The sequence below is a fragment of the Octopus sinensis genome, linkage group LG4 (assembly GCF_006345805.1).
Source record: "Octopus sinensis linkage group LG4, ASM634580v1, whole genome shotgun sequence".
NCBI lineage: Eukaryota > Metazoa > Mollusca > Cephalopoda > Octopoda > Octopodidae > Octopus > Octopus sinensis.
In genome coordinates, this window is record NC_043000.1 from 119,743,652 (window position 1) to 119,760,927 (window position 17,276).

General features: G+C 37.3%; 1 protein-coding gene across 1 annotated transcript in view; it reads left to right on the plus strand.

The window, feature by feature from the left end:
- The window catches only part of LOC115210623 (polyribonucleotide nucleotidyltransferase 1, mitochondrial-like), a 578,459-nt gene that overhangs the window by 133,538 nt on the left and 427,645 nt on the right, over nucleotides 1–17,276 (plus strand). The window contains exon 11 of the mRNA XM_029779226.2: nucleotides 2,195–2,252. Coding sequence (XP_029635086.2) covers nucleotides 2,195–2,252 — 58 coding nt within the window. The remainder of the gene's footprint in view (nucleotides 1–2,194; nucleotides 2,253–17,276) is intronic.

Consider the following 17,276-nt stretch of genomic DNA (forward strand, 5'->3'; position numbering starts at 1 on the left):
TTGACAAATGGTGTTGGTATGTTTATGTCCCCCGTAACTTAGCGGTTTGGCATAAGAGACTGAAAGAATAAGTACCAGCCTTTAAAAAAAAAAAATTAATAAAATACTGGTGTTGATTCATTTGACTAAAAATTCTTCAAAGCAGTGCCCTGGCATGGCTGTAGTCCAGTGAGTGAAACAAGTAAAAAATAAAAGATTTCGAACTCGGGCGGGGGGAGGGGGCTCCGAAAAGGGTCTCTACCTTCCTGAGCTTGTTTTCCATCACATTTCTTAAAAATCATACTTGAGGCCTTGGTCTTGGAACCACTCCTGTCTAGAAACTGAGGTTGGGGGTAAGCAAGGGTATGCTCTCTGTAGAAAATCCAGCTCTAGAAAAGCCTCATGATAGCAAGGAAGAAGGGGCACCAGCCAGCCCAAAGCTTGGGGTGCGCTGCACCTACCTACCCCGGTTGCTATGGCATTGAGGTAGATCTGGTCACTCCTGTCAATGGGTGCAGAATCCAGATTTAAAAGACCGGATGATGATGTGGCTTCCTAGCTTACCATTTTCGGTTAAACCGTCCAACCCAGGCCAGCATGGAAAACGAACATTAACTGATAATGAGGATGATGTGTGTGTTTATGTTTATGTCGTCTTATCTTGTTATCACATGCTAGTTGTAAATGAGGGAGCATTATCTTGCTTGGAAACAAGAGGGTTGGCAATAGGAAGGGCATCTGGTCATAGAAAATCTGCCTCAATAAACACCATCCGACATATGCAACGACAGAGAAGTTTATGTTACAGTAATGATATTGAGAATTATATTATTTACTAGCTGATCCCCTTACCGTCGAAAATGATGGCTAATTGTAGTATTTTATATATAAATATATAATAGGTGCAGGAGTGGCTGTGTGGTAAGTTGCTTGCTTACCAACCACGTGGTTCTGGGTTCAGTCCCACTGTCTGGCACCATGGACAAGTGTCTTCTACTATAGCCCCAGGCCGACCAAAGCCTTGTGAGTGGATTTGGTAGGTGGAAACTGAAAGAAGCCTGTCGTATGTAGAAACTGAAAGAAGCCTGTCGTATATATATGTGTGTGTGTGTTTGTCCCCCTCTCCAGCATCGCTTGACAACCGATGCTGGTGTGTTTATGTCCCCGTAACTTAGTGGTTCGGCAAAAGAGACTGATAGAATAAGTACTAGGCTTACAAAGAATAAGTCCTGGGGTCAATTAGCTCGACTAAAAGGCAGTGCTCCAGCATGGCCGCAGTCAACTGACTGAAACAAGTAAAAGAGTAGATAGGGATGGTAAATGAAATTAATACACTTGTCAATGTTATGTAGTGGTTGTCTTTTAAGATGTGACATCAATCATTGTTTGTTACTGAAAGAAGACTGGTTCACACATATAAACATTCACATACTTCCCTTGTACATACACACACATATACTCACACAGTTGAAACGCTGTTTGATTTTTCTTTTTGGCGTTGTATGTTCACCATCCCACTTCCATTGGACAAACACGTACACAAACATTCACATACCTCCCTTTTACACACATGGAAATTGTAAAGATACTCGTGCTGGTGACATGTTAAAAGCACCATCTGAACGTGGCAGTTGCCAGCGCCACCTGACTGGTGTCCGTGTCGGTGACACGTAAAAGCACCAACTGATCGTGGCTGTTTTCCAACTTCATCTGGCCCCTGTGCGAGTGGCACGTAGAAAGCACCCACTACTCTCTTGGAGTGGTTGGCGTTAGGAAGGGCATCCAGCTGTAGAAACACTGCCAGATCAGACTGGAGCCTGGTGCAGCCTCCTGGCTTCCCAGACCCCGGTTGAACCATGCAACCCATGCTAGCATGGAAAACGGACATTAAACGATGATGATGATGATGATGACACATATACTCACACAGAGTTGAAACACTCCCACTACCAGTTTGTCCATCACCCCTTCCTTCCTTATTCATCTATCACCCCCTTCCTTTCTCAGTCATATGATGTGGCGGAGCAAAACACAAGAGTATTATTATAGCAGAAGAATATGTCTTACCTTATCTTAGGCAGTAGGGTGTAATCTGAAGGAAATTTGCCTATTGTTTGTAGCAGGTCCAACAACTGCATAGATGCTCCTTCATAGTTAAATATTATATTATTCAACTGTATCAATAATTAATTGAAATTTTTAAACATTGTTTTAGATATCACGAGATGAAGCTATCAGTGTAATTAGAAGTGATGTTCTGGAGAAAGTGAAAGGTGAGTAGCAAATAATTCAAATAATTTTCTGTATTTTTCTTTTTACCAAATCTATTTGAACATTTATTATCGATTGTCAGCATGGACATGTTAAACTCTCGGATCGTTCAAATAGATAACAGGTTTAGGAAATTTAGTTACTGTAAGTGTTAAGCACTAAATGATTTTGTGTGTGACATACAAGTTGACTTACAGCTTTAGGCCAAAATACCATCATGACTGTGTTTGCGTTACAGATGTGAAATAGTCTAGCATGTCCTCCATTGTATAATTATTATTATTATTATTACTACTATTATTATTATTCAATAGTTTTTTTTTTAATATCGTGCTTTCCCTTCACTACCTTGCGCAGCTCTGTGTGCCTTGGGTATGTGCTGTGTTTTGTTGTGATGCTCTGATGCTTACTGTATTGAAAGTGTTTTGCGTAGGATGTGGGCAGTGCCCAGTAGTGCAATTTTCTGTATGTTATATGTGTTTGTAAGTCCTGGTGTTCTTTAGTTATGTATTTGTCTGAATATTTTTTTATCATACCTAATGCACCTACTATGATAGGAATTGTTTCTGTTTTTAGATTTCACATTTGAGTTACCTCTATTTCCAGGTCTTTGTATTTTGAAAGTTTCTCCATTTCTTTTAGAGACACGTTTTTTATTATTATTATTATTATTGAATGAGAGAGTAGTGCATGCCATCAAAGTGACACTGGGGTAAAATATATGAAGCCCAGTATACCCATCATGACTACCCGTCTGATAAGGGTACACGGGGAACATGCATCACAACCATGTGTGCGTGACATGGTGATCTCATATCAAGATAAACAACACATGACCTTGTAGGTGGGGCTCAGTTAGAATTTTCTTCTGGTTGAGTAGCCCATCCCGTTCAAAAGGTCCCTGAATAAGGATTGTTTAAGGGTGCTGAACGAACCACCCATGTTTCCAAAGGTGAATTATCTAAACCTCCAAGAATTCCTTTCAATACACGGCTATGATGCTCCCCCACTACTTCTGCTCGTGATCAGAGATGCACATATCGTCAGCCACTAAGGGACATGCTCAACTGGTTACGGTCAAACAACTGACAACCAAATCTGTGGTATTAAGAAGAATATTTGCTGTAGCCCATCTTTTATACCAAGACAAAACAATGTACATGATAACACTTCCAATCGGTTAAGCTCAGAAGCTATGAGAGCCACTGCCTGGCACTGCATCAAGGCATTTATTATTATTATTATTATCATTGCCTTTGTACAACTTCTAATGCTAGAGATGTACTACAGTGTCAGCTGTTCACTACTAGTGAACCAAGGTAGCACCTCTTTTTTTTCAAGCACCTTCCGGAGTATTCGAGCAGTTCCAAGCAGTGCTGTTTTCTGCAAGTGCTCCACCCTCATTGTAGCCCCTATTTATTCCATGTACTTCTCAAGATTTTTACTCACTGTTCCCAGGGCTCCGATAATTATTGGTACTACATCCACCTTTTTCATTGATCACAACTGTTTAACCTCCCAAGCTAACCTGTTATATCTATCAACTTTTCTTTCTTCCTTGTCACATACCTTGTTGTCAGCTGGGTTTTGCTGTATCTATGATCCAGCATAGTTTGTTTTCTTTCTCAATTAAGACTACATCTGGCTTCCTATTCTCTATCTTATGGTCACACTGAATCATAAAATCACATAGGATCTTTGCATTCCTATTTTTGATGATGCCTTCAGGTTTGTGGTCATACCAATTTTTTGCTCTGTCAAATCCATACTTGTTGCAAAGTGTCCAATGGACAAGTCTTGCTATATTGTCATGGCATCTCTTATATTCCTTCTGGGCTAGTGGCATACATTGGCTGGTAATATGCCATACAGTTTTACCATTTTGTCCACAGATTCTGCACTTATCACTTTCTGATGTGTTGTCTATTCTGTATTTTATGTAGTTTTTTCTTAGTGCTTGCTCTTTGGCAGCATAGATTAGAGCCTCTGTTTCCAGTTTTTGGTTTTCTGGTTTTAAATCAATTAGAGCCTCCATTCCCAGTTTTAAATCACTTTTATTATTATTATTATTATTATTATTATTATTATTATTATTATTATTATTATTGTAAATTGTTATTGTAAAGAACGATCTGCATTGGACAAACCACATCTCTAAAATTGTCAAGAAGGCTGACGGGGTGCTAGCATAACTCAATGACAATGGTATGTCCACATTTGGAATTTGCATCGCCAGTCTGGAACCCCTGTCTTGCTCAGTGTATAAATCTTCTGGAAACTTCAGAAATGTGCAACAAAATGTATACCTGTCGTCAGACATCTACCATACCCTGAACGTCTTGCTTCCCTGGGCATGGATACATTGAAGCTCAGACGTCTGGCAACTGACTTGGTAGACACCCACAAGATTATTCACTATCTTTCTAACAACAACCATGGACACATTTTTGAATTCTATGTCACAAACACTCATGAACATGCTTGTAAAATCTGAAAACAACACAACATCCATGACTTTCGGAAACATTTTTTTCACACTCAGAATTACTGATGTATGGAATAAACTACATTCATCAGTTGTTAGCTGTCGAGACACCACATCAGAGTTACTCAAAGTGGTGGTCCGCTGAATGGCACCAGTTCGTGAACCATCAGCTGCCAGTACGTTGTGACTTTCCAGAAAACAAAGAAACATTATAAAATGCTTATGTAATAATGTATTATTTGTTTACAAAATGAATATAAGATAAAAACAAATGTCAACTTTTATTATATTCATTGTATATATTATTTCTGGTATAAATTAATATTACTAAGAAATATTATTGGACCCTGGCACATTAGAAAAAAAAAAACTGCCAGTACGCCACATCAGATAGTTTGAGAAACATTGCACTACATCCTTCAAAACTCTCATGCTTCCTGAAATCCACCAACAGGACACTGCATTTTACAATGATATATAAAATACCCAACTTTTACTTCAGGTGTGAAAGTCCCCAGGTTTCCTCTGTCTGTGGTGTTTACCCTATATGTGTTTGTTGTTACTGTCCTTGCTTGTTTCTTTCTTCTGTTTATATAATTACTTCTGTTCTCTTCATAACTTGTCCTTTTTACTATTCAGTCTTCACACTTTGACTTTTCTTGTTATTTTACTTATTTCATTTTTTCTTCTGCCCTTGTCCGTCTAGCATGTTCACTCATTTATATCCCAGTAGCTCATGCTGCCAGACTGAACAATATCAGGTGTCAAAATTGTGATGATATTTGATTGACAACTGATGAGGGGATGGACATGACTGCATCCATTATTTGTATTTTTTTCCTGTTATTTTCGCATATTCCTTTGACATTCCCCTGTGCCAAATTATATTTTCAATCAATTAGTTTATCTGACTTAGAAAAGCAGTAAAAATTTCAGAAATACCAAAACATATTTGAATCTGTAGTCTAATATTTAACCATTCATTTACCAAGTATCATGGATTTCTTGTAACTACAGTATTTTATTTTTATTAGTGTAAGATTTGCAACAGCCATTAAAAGTCATTGCATTAATTATTTTTAGTTCGTTGTAATGTCAGAGGCTATGTGATAAATATGATGTTTAAATAGTGTAATTATAATTATTGTCAATCATCTTATTCGCTGGTAGTTTTAAAAATATTTCCCCCCGCATCAGCATAAATTAGACAGGTCTGCAGAACAGTTCCTTGTAAACTGTTTATTATAAAATTTTAAAGCAATTTTTTTTAGTCCTTAACAAAAACAATTTTCTTTCTTTTCTTTTTAAATATTATTTTACTAACTTTGCTTGCGTTAATTTTATTTTTATTGACTGTTTTTATTATATTTGGAATACTAGATACAAGGTGTAAATTTTTCAATTTTGTTACAAAAAAACAAAAAACAAAGAAAAATTGTATGATTTTAGCTTGTGAAAAGAACTGAAGATAAAAAGGAAAAAAAAATTTAGCAAATATATTTTTATGTAGAATTTTATAAAAAATATTTCCAGTTTCCAGAACTATCCATTGTAAACTTCAACTTGAAAATGTAAAACTATGTGTATAAAAGGAGATCGAAGAGAATAAATTGTACTTACAAAATGATATATAAGCTTATTACCGACAAAATGACAGGTGTCTATCTGTAAGTTGAGAAACTGTCAGCTAGGCTGGAAACTGTTGCATTCTGTACTTGGAATTATAGTGCTTTATCAATCCAGTTATGCAGCTAAATAGGTATTTATTGTAATTACAGACACACTGTTGCATTCAAAGTAAAACAATAGCGCAACCCCATCATCCTTGCTTGTCACAGTCTACTCTCAACTTTTAGGATACAACTGCCTAGATATTCGAAGATTCTCTATCATCCGTGACCTTTTCTCGAAAGCCTTATATTATATTGGCAAAATTACATCGTAGCAACTTGGCTCTCTTTTCCTTTACAGTCAAGGAATATTTTTGTGGAGGGTTCTTGTCAAAATATCCCAATAATACATCATCATCACTGTCACTATCATTACAAAGGGGTGGTGAATGGAAGCATCAGGCAGAATGACAGGCAAAATGCCTTGATTGCTTTCCTTTATATTCTGATTTGAAATCTTGCTAAAGTCACTTTCAATTTCACCTTTCTCTCTCTTTCTCTCTGTAATTAATAAAACAAATGCCAGTCAAGTACTGATGTTGAATTAATCATTTACACTCACTGCCCAAAATTTGCAGGCTTGTTCCCATGTTAAAAATCCAGATTGGCTGAATTATCAAAGTGGCAGATAAAATGCTTTGCTGTATTTTATTACAGTCTTTTATGTACTGAGTTCAAATTATGTTGAGGTTGACAGAGAGTGATATAATTCACCATTCCAGCCCCCAAATTACTTGTCTTGTGCCTATGTTTGAAACCGTGGAGGCACGTGACTTAGTGATTAGGATGTCAGCATCATGATCGTAAGATTGTGGTTTCGATTCCTGAACTGGGCGACGCGTTGTGTTCTTGAGCAAAACACTTCATTTCACATTGCTCCAGTCCACTCAGCTGGCAAAAATGCATCCCATCCAGCTGGGGAACACATACGCCATAGAAACCGGGAGGCTTTAAAAGGGTGCATTTATTTTTTATTTTTATGTTTGAAACTATTATTCATTTATCATATTTTTATTGCCTGCTCATTTTCACTGCAATACATAAAGTACAGCTCCAAGTGCCTTGGAAATGTGTAATGTTTTGTTTTGCTTTTGTATTAGCTATTGTATTGAAAGTGCTCTATGTAAAATGCTCATGGCAGATATGAGAGTTATATTCTGCATGTAAGTCCTTGAGTTTTGGGTATCTATTCATCTACATGTGTTTTTTAATGATTCTCAAAGCACCTATTATTATTATGTTTGTTGCTGTTTTCATCCCCCACATTCTAGTTATCTCATTCGATAGATCTTTATATTTGGATAATTTCTTTAAAAAGCACATTATCATCTGCCAAGACTATTATTGTTGTTTCTTTTGCTCCTGGCTTTTCCATAATGACATGATTTTAAAGGTTTCGCCATCATTTATCTTTCAATGCATCTTTATCATGTTTGTAATCTGTAAAAGGACCCCACCCCATGCTCCAACATTTTTCACCCTGCTCTTAATTTTTTGTATCGTATTTCTGTGCCCCTGTCATATTTTAGCTTCTCATCAGCTGGTACCAAGGCATCCCTCTTAATATTACTTCCATCCTGAGTTGAGATGATTTGTTTTGCAAGTTATTTGATCTCACTGGTGCCATTTAAAAACCACCCAGTACACTCTGTAAAGTGGTTGGCTGTAGGAAAAGTATCCAGTCACAGAAACTATGCCAAAGCATAGACATGAACTTGGTACAGTCCTTTAGCTTGCCAGCTCCTCTTGTACTGTCCAACCCTTGCCGGCAAGGAAAAACATATATTTAACGATAATGATGACTAGCACCTGTGCCGGTGGCATGTGTAAAAGATTCGAGCGAGGTTGTTGCCAGTACCGCCTGACTGGCCCCGTGCCGGTGGCACGTAAAAGCACCCACTACACTCTCGGAGTGGTTGGCATTAGGAAGGGCATCCAGCTGTAGAGACTCTGCCAGACCTCAGTCAAAAACGACCAACCCATGCTAGCATGGAAAGCGGCCATTAAACGATGATGATGATGATGGTGATAGTAATGATGATATTTTCCTTTTGTTTTTTCTTTATATATAATTCTCTGCCATCCCATTGTGATATACTTTACTTTCATCACACATTGCTGTTTACCCATATACCTACATACAATCAGTTATCGCCTCTGTGTAAATGCATTAAATTCATTCTCATTGTTATCCCGGTTGCTTTCAACACTTACTTGTGCCGGTCTCAAAAGCTGTTCCTTAATTTCATATTGTCCTGCTTACACTCTATTTCGTCCCCCCCTCCACTCTCTCCCCTCTTTCTCTCTTTAATTATTGGAATGCATTCTCCTTTTTGCTGTTCCTCTTTCCACAGAAATACTGAAAAATATAGATATACAAAAATTCCAACTACAAAAGTTTTAAAAGGAAAGAACAACAAAAAAATGTGTGAGAGATAGAGATAAAGAAGGAGTGAAGGAGAAAAGATATCTGCAGTATCCTCATTCATAAAACAAGAAGTATTGTTGTTTTGAAGGATGATAGAGTGTTAGGCATCTCTGTTCAAACTCATGTTGCATTGAAAATTCTGCAATGTTAAATCATTTTACTGTAATTTTCAGCCAATTTACCCATGGGCTGTTTTTTAAATGGGTATCGCTGTATGTTTTGCAACAAGAACAGTTATGATATAAATGTTTGCTAAATTGTCAGCTTTCAGTGGAAAAGAGTAACAACAACAACAACAATAGTAACAATGTCAGCAACATAATGGTAACTTTATAACAAAGGCATACTTGCATACATAAGAACACACACACACATATGCACATACATACATACATATATGTTTACATACATATATGTATACATATATAACATTTATACATACATATATGAATACATACATATATGCAAACAGACATACATATATACATATACATACATATGTATACCATATGTATACATACATACTTATATGGATACATACTTACATACATACATACATGTATATATATATATATATATATATATATATATATACATACATACATGCTTATATGCATATATATATATATGTGTGTTTGTGTATAAATAATATAAATACAAAAACAATCAAGAAATTTCTGTTTCCCGAAGACAAATAAACTCCGCAGAAGAGAATATCAGAAAAAACAACAACAAATACAACCCCCAAACAAACAAACAAACAAATGAAAGAAACAAAAACAAAAGATGACAAACAACACAAATTATATAAAAAAACAACAATTACAACAACTGAGAAGGAGAGAAAGAAAGAAAGAAAAAATCCAAAATACATAGCCTGTGGTTTGTTTTGTATGGAACTATGTATTTAAAGGAAATATTGATATTTCTGCTAGTGAAGAAATGCTTGTTGTTGTTGCTGTTGTTGTTTATAACAACAACAACTACAACAATAATGCTGCTTATAATAGTGTTTATGATAAACGTGCTGGTCATGTGAGTGATTATCAGTATTATTATTATCATTATCATTATTATTATTAGTAGTAGTAGTGGTAATAGTGGTAATAGTGGTAACAGTGGTAGTAGTAGTAGTGATAATAGTGGTTTTAGTAGTTGTGGTAGTAGTAGTATAGTAGTGGTAATAGTGGTAGTAGTGGTGGTGGTGGTGGTAGTAGTAGTAGTAGTGGTGGTGGTGGTGGCATTGATATCAATGAATGATATTTAAAACCAAAGTATGTCTGCAGTATATGTATATTCAGTTTAGTTAGTTATTATTATTATTATTTTTTTTCCTGAGTGATTCTCTTGAGAGATTCCAACTTCCATGTTGGTAGAAGTAGAGAGAGAGAGAGAGAGATAGATAGATAGATAGATAGAGAGAGGGAGGGTGGTGGTGTTGGTGGTGCCGGTAACAATGGCATTGTTGATATGTGGGGTATTAATGTTCGGTAAAAGGCAGAGAGGGAGTACATTAAATGGGAGTGCATTCGTTAATAAAGTAATCTTTTGAATAAAAAGGCCGCATGTTAATATCTGTTGTGTTGCGAAACTTTCAGTGTCAGAGATTGCCAAGTTCGATAGGATTTTGATCTGCCAGCCGAAGTGCTGATGATTCAAATACCTCCACCTGGACTGTGTTATCTTAAAAAAAAAAAGAAAGAAAGAAAGTGAAAAATATTAAATAAAAATAAATTTTCTTTTTACATATAGACACAGGAGTGGCTGTGTGGTGGTAAGTAGTTTGCTTACCAACCACATGGTTCCGGGTTCAGTCCCACTGCGTGGCATCTTCGGCAAGTGTCTTCTACTATAACCTCGGGTCGACCAAAGCCTTGTGAGTGGATTTGGTAGACGGAAACTGAAAGAAGCCTGTCGTATATTATATATGTATATGTATGTGTGTGTATATGTTTGTGTGTCTGTGTTTGTCCTCCCAACATCGCTTTACAACCAATGCTGGTGTGTTTATGTCCCTGTAACTTAGCGGTTCGGCAAAAGAGACTGATAGAATAAGTACTAGGCTTACAAAAAATATGTCCTGGGGTTGATTTCCTTTACTAAAGGCGGTGCTCCAGTATGGCCACAGTCAAATGACTGAAACAAGTAAAAGAGTAAAGAGTATAGGTGCGTACATGGCTATGTGGTTAAGTAGCTTGCTTTGCAACTATGAGGTTTCAGGTTCAATTCCAATGTGGAGTACCTTGGGCAAGTGTGTTATACTATAGCCTCGGGTTGACCAAAGCCTTGTGAGTGGATTTGGTTGATGGAAACTGAAAGAAGCCTGTCGTATAAATATGTGTGTGTGTGTGTGTCACCCCACCCCCGCCTCTAGGTGTTGGTTCGTTTATGTTCTGGAAACTTAGCAGTTCAACAAAAACAGGCTGATAGAATAAATACCAGTCTTAAAAAAAAAGGAACGTAAAACTATTGGGGTCCATTTGGCTGACTAAAACTCTTGTAAGTGGTGCTCCAGAATGGCCACGGTCTAATGTTTAAATCAAGTAAAAAGAAAAAAATGAAGACAATTGAAAGCACATGGCTGTGTGGTTAAGAAGCTGGCTTTGCACCCACACGGTTTTAGGTTCAGTCCCATTATATGGCACCTTGGTCAAGCATCTTCTACAACAGCCTTGGACCAGCCAATAGCCTGTGAGTGAGTCTGGTAGATGGAAACTGTGTGGAAGCTCATCGTGTGTGTGTGTGTGTGTGTGTGTGTGTCTTTTTATCTGTGCTTGTATCATCTCCCTGCCTCTACAACACTTGGCAACTGGTGTTGGTTTTGTTTACTTCCCCATAACTTAGCAGTTTGGCAAAACAGATTGATCAAATATCTACCAGACTGAAAAACAACAAAAAAAAAAGTAAGTACTGGGTTTCATTTGTGTGTCTAAAACCCTTGCAAGTAGTGCCCCAGCATGGCCACAGTCTTCTGACTAAAACAAGTAGAAGATAAAACATATTTTTTGCAGGGGGTTGTATAGATCTACAAATTGCTCCAAGCATGTTTTTAAAACAAGTTTTCTTATATTAACAATTGAGTGCCACAATGGATTATTGCCTTCACACCTGGAACTGTGCTGCTGTTGCTATGCACACAGAGATATACTGGACAACATCTAGAGAAGGAGTACTCCACTGATTGACATCAAATCACTCCCAGACCTGCTCCCAGCTGCATGTCCTTGTCTCATACCATCTTTTCTGTTTGCCTTTTCTGTTGCTCTTACAATGGCCTCTCTTCCTAGTGTTTGAAGGTTTTGTACTTCCCTTCTATATTCAAGCACTTGTGACCCAAATGTGTTTCCTCCTCCCATCACTCTTGTTATGTCCAGTGTTTGAGGCCCTGCACTAACCCCTACATCCAGTCCTTCATATAACATTGACAGCAACAAACGTGATAAATCATTATTATGTTTGTTAATAATCTATGTTAATAATTAATAAATTTATGTGAATAATTAATAAATCATGGCATGGCACAGTTTAGAAGTGTTTTCATGGTTGGTTGGTTGTCACTGAAATACTCTTTAGGTGAATTGATAACTAAAACCCCAGGACTTACAAATGCACATGCAGAAATCTCTTTTCTGCTCTTGTTTTCCCTGCAAGTGTTGAGTTACAACTTGAATTGCAACAGTTTAAATGGAACATTAACAGCATCACCCTTACCAGTCTTGAAAGGTCTGCAAAGACCATTGGCACCACCCCTTCCTCCACACCCAGCAGATAAAAAAATAAAAATACTAAGTTGAATTATGAGATTGGCGTGCTGTCTTTCTGTTTGATAACATAACTGTCACATAGTCTGTGAGTCCAAGAGATTTATGGTCATTGCCATAACACTAAAGTCTAATTAATATAATATTTTAAACCAGTGGTTCTCAACTGAGGTCCACATGGCCCTTAGGGGCTCATAGAAGATTTAATTGTTAAAAATTATGTGCAGTAAATTAGCTATATTTCTACGATGCACGAAATATTTTAACAATTTTTTGATACAGTTCTTAATGATACTTAATTATAAAAATATAATGCAAATTTATTTTAAGCATTGAATGAGAGCTCTGTAGAGTAAAATAAGAATGGAAAAGGTCCATAGGAAAAAATGGTTGAGAACCAGTTTTAAACAAAGACAATAAACTGCAATATTAACTTGGCACATGACCTGCTGTGCTTGAGGAGACCTATTGAGTCAAGTACATCAACATCAAAATAAATATCAAATGGAAATTATAGTTGTGATACCTGTGCTGGAGGCACGTAAAAAGCACCAACCGAACATGGCCGATACCAGCCCCGCCTTGATTGGCTTCTGTGCCAGTGGCACATAAAAAGCACCAACCAATCATGGCTGCTGCCAGCGTCCCCTGGCGCCTGTGCCGGTGGCACGTAAAAAGCACCCACTACACTCACGGAGTGGTTGGCGTTAGGAAGGGTGTCCAGCTGTAGAAACACTGCCAGATCAGACTGGGGCCTCGTGCAGCCTCCTGGCTTCCCAGATCCCTGGTCAAACCATCCAACCCGTGCTAGCATGGAAAACGGACATTAAATGATGATGATGATGAATGATTTCAGCCATCTACTAGCAAATAGGTATCATGGCAAGGCACAGTTCAGAAGTATTTTCATAGTTGGTTTGTTGTCACTGAAATACTCGTTCGGGATTATATATTTTTAACGTTTTTGTCAGAAGGCAAAGTAGATTCTTAACAGGGTCTCTGTGCCTAGTGGGAGGGAGGTAGGAAGGTATCCTTAAAATGGGGGCCTGGCCTGAAAGTTTGTGAAGATGAACTCTGCTTAAAGTACCCAAAATGCTAGGTGGTGGTGTCAAACCAGGTACTGGATTAGGTTTACCACACAAAGATTTAGAGAAATTGCATAAAGATTCTTTGCTGTATTCTCTTTTAATCCTTTTGCATTCAAATTATTCTGTCAGATATAATACTTGTTTATCTACATTGTTTTGAATTAATCATGCATTATCTCAAAGATTCAAGATTTCAATGATGTGATTGTTTATTTTTAGTACGACATTGTAGGGTAGGTGTGAGAGGCCAGATTTGGCCAGCTTAAACATAACAATATAGACATTATTTACATTTGATGGATATTTGTCCTCATCTTGTTTGTTGTTAACACAACGTTTTGGCTGATAGACCCGTCGAATGTATCCGTCAAATGTAAATGTAAATGTCCGTTGAATGTAAATAATGCACATAATTCCTCATCTCTTAAATATAGAACTGTATAACAAAATAGGTGGAATATTTTGGCAAGACATGGCCAATTTAAATGCTAGTGTTAAATCGGCAATTTAAGGCACAAATCTTCTCTTATCTCCTTTGTTTTTATCTGCTGGCAGTAAAAGAGAAAGATTCAGTATGGGTTATTGAGAATTTATTGAAAGAGGTACATTTAGCAAAATTTCTATAAATCTGTAGAGAGCACAGCTGGAGGAGTTCCGTGTTCGGAAGTGTAAAGAGATGTAGTAAGCAATAAAAGATTGAATGGAGAAATTGTGCAGGTGTTGCGTTTTATGGCGTGTTTTGTTAGTGTTTTTGTGCCGTGATGATGTCACTCCAAGCAACGCATTAACAAGATGGGCTGATTGTTGCTTCAATCAGCATCATTATCATAAACAACTGCGACAACACCGAGAAGATACTTTATTCTGGGCCTTACATAACATCCTTGTTGTTGTTTGTGATGAGGAGCAGTGTGGTAGGTGTTGGTGTGTTGCTGGCTAATTACGCTTGACAGGACACAAGGTTAAAGTGCTTAGAGACCTTATGGTCCCTAACCTTTCAGTTAGGCATTTAACTCTTAGATAGGTGGCTTAATATTAGGAAGCAAACCCAACAGACATTTTCCTTTCCTTTTTTTTCTTTTACGACTAACTCTCAATAAGATAGCAAACAACCAGAAATAAAACAGGTCCCAAGCATAAACAAGCTCATAGCAACCAATTAATATGTTGGGAGTTAGAAAAGAAAAAGGGGGAAAAAATCTCATGAGAAGGAGCTATGAAAAGCATAATACAATCAATGCAAAATTTTGAAGAATTAAGATTATAGGAGCAGGCGTAGCTGTGTGGTTAAGAAACTTGCTTTGTAACTAAATGGTTTTGGGTTCAATCACATTGCTTGGTGCCTTGGCCAAATGTCCTCTACTGTAGTCCTAGGCTGACAAATGCTTAAGGAATGAATTTGGTGGATGGAAATTGTATGAAAGCCTGTTGTGTGTATGTCTATATATATATATATATATGTGTGTGTATGTGTATGCATTTGTATGTGCCTGTGTCTGTCACTTCCACTGCTTGACAACTAGTGTTGGTTTGTTTCCATCCCCATAACCTAGTAGTTTGGTTAAAAAAGACAGAGATAAGTACCAGACTTTAAATGTGAAATAAGTACAGGGGTTGATATATTTGGCTAAACCCTTCAAGGTAGTGCCCCAACATGGTCACAGTCCAACGACTGGAACAAGTAAAAGATGAAAGATAAAACATAAAAGAGGAGAGAAGAAAAAAAAAAGAAAGGAGGAGATCCCATGAGGCAAGTATTTGAGGACTTGAGTTAAAACTCTTCTTACAAGAGGAGAGAATAGTAATGAAAGGATGAGAATTAATAAGGAGGATGAGTCACTCATTTTGTAATCTTAAGAATTAGGAACAAGAGGAGAAAGTTCAGCAGAACAATGATCAATTAAGTATGTATACTATAACAAAGGAAGCCACTTATTAATTAGTTTGGAGTATGTAACTTTTACTAAACAAAAGCAATTTATTAAAGTCTACACAGTCTAGAAAATTCTTAATTCTAATTTTAATATTATTTTTTATTATCAAAATGTGGTTTTCAAGTTTCTTTTTCTATTGAAGATTTCAATAACAGAAAATAAATTTCAATTCACTGTGACATAGAATTTATAAAATTGCAAAGTAAAGTTCATTCTTTGTCTTTTCTCTCTCTCATACTCTTGTTTGCACTACTTTCTACAGACATATCTGTAAAAACATTTTCCCAAATTACAGGTTTAATCCTGTGTCAGCCAGTATCCTTTCATATTTGTTGGGAGTTTAGAAAGTCGAAGAAGTAAAATAGTTTTGATTTAATTACATCAATTCTAACAAATATAAAATTGTTTATAGGAGAGAGATAAAGAAGCAACGTACCAGTGATGGGAGTGGCTCAAAGTTTTGCTGCCAAAGCAGGATCAAAAATACTACTTGGTCTAATACACCACCTTGAGGAAGCATCACTGTGTTCTAAGCATTAGGTCCTGAATACAGGTTCCCTCTCCACTGCCCATATTTTTCCTGCAGACATTGAGCAACAAATATTTGGGCAGGGAATTGTTCATTTAACATTCATTTTTACCATGCTTTCATCTCTTGGACAGGATTGATTTTGTCACAAGATATAATGCCTGCTACTAATGTATACATATTTTTGTAGGGGTTAGTGGTTAGTGTCAGGTTCACAATCATGAGGTAGTGAGTTTGATTCCTGGACCAGGCTGTGTGTTGTGTTCTTGAGCAAGACACTTTATGTCATGTTGCCCCAGTTCACTCAACAGCTGTAGAAATGAGTTGCGATGTCACTGGTGTCAAGCTGTATATTGGTCTTTGTGATTCCCTTGGATAACATCGGTGGTGTGTAGAGGGGAGGCTGGTACGTATGGCTGACTGCTGGTCTTCCATAAAACAACCTTGCCTGGATTTGAGCCTAGGAGGCGAATTTCTAGGTGCAATCCTATGATCATTCATGACCAAAGGTGGGGGCAGTCTTTACCTATAATATAAATTGGACACGGGTGATCGTTGTATTCTTTCTTGTCTCGAGGTTCACAGCCAAACGGCTGGGTGGATTTGCACACATGTGGAGACGGGTGCATAGATTGGAATGCAGTTTCTATTTTTTTCATAACCCCCATACTTACCGAGAAAATCGATTAAAACTTTTTCTAATGGAATTTCCCTCTTTCTTCTGCCATTAAAACAACCAGTTGCTTAGGAGCTGTTTTCTGGCGGGGTGGGGTCAGGAAATTTTCATATAGCTGGAGGCTCCAATCGAAACGGGACCCGAAATGATAAGGTTGAGAAATGCTGTTATAGATTATGCCTAACCAAAAACGATCACAGCCACATCATCCAAACAGTCCAGGTGAAACCAGGCTTAGCTGCTAGTATATATATATATATATCATACTTGGAAACAAGTGTGTGTTGGTGACAAGGTCATCTGGCCCTAGAAAATTTGCATCAACAAATTCTGTTCGACCTATACAAGCATAGAAAAGTGGATGTTAAATGATGATGATACACCCCCACCACACACAAGTTGCTAATGGCAACAAATGGAAGAAACGGTACTCAATATCAGGTGTGATGCCTATG